General features: G+C 49.2%; 1 protein-coding gene across 1 annotated transcript in view; it reads left to right on the plus strand.

Annotated features, from left to right (window-relative positions):
* Positions 1–7,094, plus strand: part of LOC113204644 (protein spire) — a gene marked incomplete in the record, with an annotated part of 243,059 nt that overhangs the window by 59,902 nt on the left and 176,063 nt on the right. The window contains 1 exon segment of the mRNA XM_052266847.1: positions 5,514–5,545. Within this exon segment, the coding sequence (XP_052122807.1) occupies positions 5,514–5,545 (32 nt within the window).

Genomic DNA, 7,094 nt, shown 5'->3' on the forward strand with positions numbered 1-7,094 from the left:
AAAAAAAAAAAAAAAAATCTGAAAAAGCAGGTTCTTGAATGAAGTGAATTCTCTCGAAACAAGTGCTTGCACTTGAGTAATTTGAGTGCATGCACTTGTTATGAGAATTCACCTTGATTGAAGAATCTGCTTTTTTGGCCGAAGAGAGTTGGAGAGTTGGTTGCACTATATAGAATTTCACTGTAGCTAGCAGTGGAATTACGATGAAACTTCACCGCACGTGCAGAAGAGTTCACTGTAGCTCTGGCGATGAAGCTCTTCTTCAACAGTGTGGGTGCAAGTGAGAGTGGTCGATGGCATAGCCGGTCAGTGTCAATGTCTTGCCCTTCGCAGCCCCGGCGGCGGCGCGGCCCTTCCCTCCTGCTCCGTGACCGGCTGGGCTGTGCGCGCGCGGCGCGGGGCTCTGCTGGCCCCGGCGGCGGGGCGGGCGCGGCGAGCGAGGCGGCGAGTCGGCACGTTTGATTACAGCTCTGCCGTATCGCAATCAGGCCTGCCTGGGCTCTGCTCTGCGCCGCCCCGGCTCTCTGCCCCGCCAAGGGAGCCCTTCTGATTGCTGGATGTGTCGTATTTATATTGGAAAGAATAGCGCGGCGCTGCTCCTGTAATGGCTGGCCGGGCTGGGCTGGTCGACGGGAGGGGGAGAGGGGGCCGCGACCGGGCCGGGGGAGGGACTTCCCCCGGCCCGGCCCGGCGTATGGCTCGCCGGCTCGGACGCGGTCCCGTGGCCTTCCCCGCCCCCACGTAATACGTGACCGAAGCGCTCCGCGCGCGCGCCGCCGCCCCTGCTAAAGCTTCCAAGGATATATATTTTTTGAAAAGTTTGTATCTGAAAATACTGCGAATTTTTTTTTTGCGAGTCAATTTTACAGCTTGTAAATTTTTTTACAATCGAAACACAATGACATATTTTTTTGAAAAGTTTGTGTCTGAAATACTGCGAATTTTGCGAGTCAATTTTACAGCTTGTAAAATGTTTATATTCGAAACAATTGAAAACTAATTTTCGCAAATTGCCGAAAACATCGTTCTGAGCTAAATTACTTATTATCAAATATTTTTCTAACTGTAACCTTTATCACTTCACTTAGTTTTTTTAAAAAAACAATTTTTGTACACGATGCATCGTTGCTTCCTACGGAACGACGCCGATTAATTTTCACTCCGAGCCGCGTGTTATACTGCTCGCCGCTTTTGATTTGCGTTTATATTGACCAGCGCGCGGCGCATAACCATCGCTTCACCCCAATTAAAACGAAAATAAAAGTAGCATGAAAAGAACATAACGCGCGTGTCTTATGCCCTTTGAGCGTTGCAGACGCCGCGCGCGTAACTCCACCACCGTCGTCGTGCCAAATGTATTGCGTTAATTTTTCTGCTTTAGCTTTACGATGTATCTTTTTGTACTTTATGGAGGCGCGCGGCGCCCCCTGCCGTGCGCCGGCGATTTGTTCCAGATTTACTTAATTGATTGGAGTGAAGGGCGGCGCACTGCAAGGGACTGCAGCCGACGTGTGAGGAGAAACTGGCCGGTCGATGTCGAATCTTATCGTTGAGCTACGATGCCCATTTTTTCCACCCTTAGATAACAGGGACAGCCTGGTTTTGTCAGCCACTTGGGTTTTGCCCTCTTCGTCCTTTACGTCTTTACAAGAAATCATGCGCTCACTGAGAAAGGGGTGTAGCTCTTAACATTGAAAAAGTATTAATTGCAAGTCAAAAATTGGCATGAAGTTTGCATGCTAACTTTTGTCTTGCACTGCTAAGGCTCAATACGTCTTTGAAACAAAGCAAAACAAAAAAACAGTATGGTGTCCAGAAAATCTCCTCCTAAATTGGGGAAGCTGTCTCAGTTCATTTCATCAGGCGCACCGTTCTTTGAAAATTTGAAAAACACCTCAAATAGTGGGGGTCTGGCCTGATCCTGTTTCTGATCATTGTATGAGTTCCTGAAACTTTTCTACTTTTCCTGAAGTATCTAGGATCTGTCAGTCGAAGATCTCCTCCAAACAGCAAATCTTGTTTTTTAATGTAAATTAACTACAGCTCATCCATTGTATTTTTTTTTCTTTCGAGAAAATAGCGTTTTTCCTGGTATTGTCTTGCATGATTTTCCTTTCTGCCCCTCGACCCGCCGCGCCTCCGCCTTGTCCTCTCGCGCCCTCCTCCCGCCCTCTCCTGCACTATGGATGGCAGGCGAGATTTTCCCACGTACCGCGCTTGCCAGCCAGCCCAGGGCGTTGCTGAGTTAATAAATATGTTGGCTAATGCAGATGCGATACAATTGAATGTGCCGTCTTTGTTGTGGCGCGTCTGAGGAAAAGGACGGGAGGGGGGAGGAGGAGGAGGCAGGAGGAGGAGGAAGCAAGGACTGTGGGTGGCGCTGAGTCCGTCACCGTGGCGCTGAGCTTATTCTCAGGATGTGTCGATATTCTTCAGGCCAACGTGATTTGGTTCTTTAGAGGGCCTTTCTCATTCATTATGTTGGACTTTTGGGCAATCTCATATACTTCGTAGTTGATTACTACTACAGCCAACCGAAAGTTTTCTGTGTAATTTATAATGGGGCTGGATAGCTGCTAAACTCGAGACTCGCTTACATTGCTATCTGCATTCATCTGTACAGAGATACTAAAATTTTTGCAACAGTAAAAGTTCTCGGCCTGGTTGGTGTTCCCAGTAAAACAACTTTGTATACTACTGTTACGGATCGAGGCGACGCTTATGCCTCCTGGTCCTCATTGCACAACCTGTTCTTACGGTGCCGTAGTGCCATGACATGTTTTTAACGTCAGGGCCGCTTCGTGAACCTAGCAGTCAGCGGTCGCGCTTTACCCGCGCGCGTGGAAACCGTGGCGGGGAGCTTGTTTGGTAGTTGAGGCAGCGTGCTTTATTGGTCTGGATTCGACCCCGCCTTGGATTCTACCGGTAGTTGACGAAGGTGGTAAACATTGGGTTCAAATCTTGGAAGGGTTTTATCGCCCTAAAAGCATTTTTGGTGCATATTGGTCAATAAACTTAGTTTCTGAGCAACTGCGTAGGTCTAGGGACCAAAATTGAGCCGCAGGGCGCAAGGAACGTGTCAATGAACTGAATCAAACAATCAACCATTTTTTTTACTGCCCACATTTTCCCGAGAAATTCTGCGCGTTAACCTGATTAAGCTTTCATGATGTAACAAGGACACCTCTTAGGTTATCTTTAAACTTTAATTTCTGTCATTCTGATTCTCACAGTGGCTCAGAAACTCAATCTATTTACAAATGTAGGCTACCACAGCTGCTTTTTTGGTCGAGGTAAACCTTCTTGAAAATAGGAAAAAGTTGGTATTTTTTCTGTTAATTAAATTACTTTTACTCTCTCATTTTTTGGTAATATTTTTTTTTGGAGCCGGCTGGTTGGATTTTACAGACGTAAGGACAGAGCGCCATAGCGGCAGACGTGCGGACGTGGTCCGGCCGGCTCGCCAGACGGGCGGACACGCGGACATGGTCCGGCCGGAGCTGCGCCGCTAGGAGCGTGCTAATGAACGTTACCGTTGCTCTGGTCGAATTCGGAGGTGAGGCGCCGCCGCCCTAATTGCGGCCGCCGTGTGTTATCATTTGAATTGCAGGATTACATTATTATATTGTCGGACGAATTTGACGCCTCTTTTTTTTTTTTACCCTCTATTTTTTGTTACTACTACTGCGGAGGCACGTGTGCGTGCGCGGAGGGGGACTCTTGTGTTGCCCTGGCAACAACAACAACATAAACAACAACGGCAATGCCCGGCCGCCCGCAGTTTGTTACAGTTTTGCGGTAAGTGATGGGTGTGTAATCAATGGGTAACGAGCGGCGCAAACTCGCGTGATTGAGTCCTTCTCGTTGTTGTTGTTGTTGTTGTTGTTGTTGTTGGCAGAGTTTCTTTTTTGTCAGATAAAGTTTCGGAACTTTTTTGAGAACCTCCCGCCCTCGAGGATGGTGGTGGGCCGACACGAAAATTGAAATGCATATTTTATGTAGCACCCTTAACAATAGTTAGTAGCTTTTGCTTTTTTTAGTCATAAATTTGGATCAGTCGTACGATGCGAGTATGATTCAAATAGGACAAAAATAGAAATTCTTTCTGAAGAAATTTTGTCCCCCCCCCCCTTATTTTTTTTGCTTTTGTTTTTGCAGCCGCATTTACACCATACTTCGAGACGAGGAGTGAGGAAGATAACGAAACGGGGAGAGGATGATTGGGGGTAGGAAAAAGGAGGAGGGGGGAGCGTTTCTCACGGAAATCGATATTAATCGCTGCTTTTCTTCCCGCGCTCCTCCTCCTCCGGCCTGGTGAAATGTTGCGTACTCTCTAACGGGCCCCGAGGGGGTGCAGTGCGGCGCATGCGATATATCGCACGATGTATCGTGGGATGTATCGCGCGATGTATCGATGTATCACAAATGATGTGCGCGCGCCGGCGCCTCGGCTTATCGCGGACTATAGGAGGCACTACATATACGCCAGAGACCGTGGAGTGCTGTCTCGCGTAACAAACTTCGCGTTTCCTGGCAAGCCAAACGTTTTCTGCGCGTGGATACGCGTAAAGGAAATAACGTTTGATATTCGAAGGATCACCTATAGTTTGTTTTACCGTGACTGTTTATTTTCGATCGCTGTAGCATAGTAGTGCATCGAGGTGATGCGTGTGCGCAGTGCGCGTGCGCCCAGTATACCTGCAGTAGTTGCGGTGAGAAGGGAAGTGACGTACTCGTGTTTTTTTCTGTACGTTTTGCGTCTCAATTTTTTCCGTCGTGTGGTGGAGTGCATTTTACGCTATTCATATCGGCGTATGTGGAGTGCGGCGCTCTCTACGAGGGGCCGTGAGACGTTGCCCGGCAGGCGACTGTGACTGTTACCTCACCCCTTTCTTGGTTCCTGACGAAGAGGGTAGAAGCCCGGACAGAGAGAAGTCGCGCGACACTTCAAGAAGATGCTCTTTAAATAGCCGTAGTGTATAGTTCCTTCGCTCTGCTTAGGCATCCGAACTGAAATCGAAAAACACTAATTCTTCTAATGAGAAACGGCACCTTTTCTTTTTCGGTGCACTGCAAAATTCTTGCAAAGAGCTTTAAAGTATTGTAAGGATGTTTGCATTGCAGACTATTTTCTTCGTAAGTTGCCAAGAAATAGTTGGCAAGGTTACGAACTAATTCTTTGCAGCTTTACAAACAATTTTCTTCGTAAGGTGCGAAGAACTAATTCGCAATGCAAAGCTTTTTACAACGCTTCAAAATTCTTTGCCATGCAAAACATAGTTCTTCGCAAGCTTTTTACAGTGTGCAACACCTCCAAGCTCCTGACAGTTGCAGTTGAAATGTTTGCCGTGGTGTTGTTGTTTACAATCTAATTATATTTTTTTTTACGTTCTTCATCATGCTCTCTGGCTGGCGTCGTCTTCATTGCAGGAAGAGCATGTTCCTCTTAATCTATATGGCGTCTGCCCGCTGGACTCTAATGTACTAACGTTTTTTGTTTTATTTTTTTGCAGGGCACCGGACGCGTATGACATCAGAACAAAAGGTAAGGATGGTGCAGTCTGCTGCCGCTTCTCGCCCTCCTGTTGCGACGGTTGCGGCGTGCAGGGAAGCACCTTTTAGCACTACTTGTTGCCGGAAGACCGGAAGGACGGACGCCCCTATAAAGCAATCTACGAGGACTGGTTAAAGACGATAACATTGTCTGTTTGTTGAACAGCAGCGAGACGTGAGTTAAGGATAGACGAAACTTGCGCCTTCGTGTGGCCGTCACCCGGTCCGTCACGGGCTGTCACCCCCGCGTCCTCGTCACACCCCTGTCTGTCACACAACCCGCCCCACCTTGGCCTTGTCGCCATTATTGTTGTTATTATTACGCCCATTATTTCTCGCCTCATCACTATGACGATCGCGATTGTTATTGTGTCTCTTGGAGCAGAGACTGGAGGCCGTAGCCGCCTGTCTACTGGATCCACCGCTCGCAGTGCTGTAGCCCATTCAAACAGATACAATAATTTTAAGGTAGCTTCGTGGGTTATTGGATCATTCTGACTTCCGTCAAACACCGTTTCGAACCTCCGGTTCGCGAATGCGACGCCCTCATAGCGCCTGTTAGGTAGGCAATATCTTGTCTGCAGTGCATCCGTGTGCTGCGGGACGGCCTACCCTGAGTCTCGCAGGCGCCGAGCTCCCGTAATTTACGGGTGGAATCTGAGAAAAACGGACGCTCCCGTAGACTTGTTTTGGGGCTCATTCGTGCCCTTGACGAGGAAGTTGTGCCCTCCTGGCAAACCGCGAAGGCGTGGAAACGGAGTTCAGCCTGGCTTCTGCTGCATTGCCCGTGGATCTGACCGGCCGGATTGGTTTGCCGAGCCGAGCCGAGCCGAGCCGGCTGCCCGCGCTGAGCAGCAGGTTATCCCTTGCGGCGGCTTTGTTAGCCACCCGAGGACGAGGAGGCATTTCTTGCGGACAGTCTGCTGGCCGGCAGGGCCCCGGTCCTGCCTGCGGGCGCCTGCCTCAGCTGACGAGGATGTGTCCACCAATATGAGCGCAGCGCCGCGCCACGCCGCGCTCAAGACGGGAAGCCGAGTGGGAGAGCTGGGGGGGGGGGGGGGGGGGGGGTGGGGGGGGGGGGGGGGGGGGGTCATGAAGCAGGTCCATCATCCAGACAGCGGCAATCTCATTCTCATTTTAGGGACGAAAATCATTATTTTTCTAGGCGAGTGGGGTTTTGTTTCCTCAGCGCGAGACTCGCGTAGCCATCCACATCCACAGGTTCCCCGACGGACCCCTGTGACTTTTATATTAATTAATTTTAATCTTGAATTTAAACACCATGTACACTGGAGAGCAGAATGAGCGCCGTGCTAAACTCTTAGGGCTTCGGAGGAGTTTTCTCTTAAAATTAGGACCCTTAACGTCATTAATAATTCACGCACTCACAAAACCTTCTCCTGGTCCACGCTGCCACTCCCCCACTTTACCTGCCTCCTTTTGTTTCTCTCTCCCTCGCACACACGCGCGCTCTTTAGCACTGGCACACAATGGTAACGGATCTTGTTATTCACGCCAGTTATTAAGGCAGAGAGGGAATG

Source organism: Frankliniella occidentalis, unplaced genomic scaffold (assembly GCF_000697945.3).
Source record: "Frankliniella occidentalis isolate FOCC.00 unplaced genomic scaffold, Focc_3.1 Scaffold3, whole genome shotgun sequence".
NCBI lineage: Eukaryota > Metazoa > Arthropoda > Insecta > Thysanoptera > Thripidae > Frankliniella > Frankliniella occidentalis.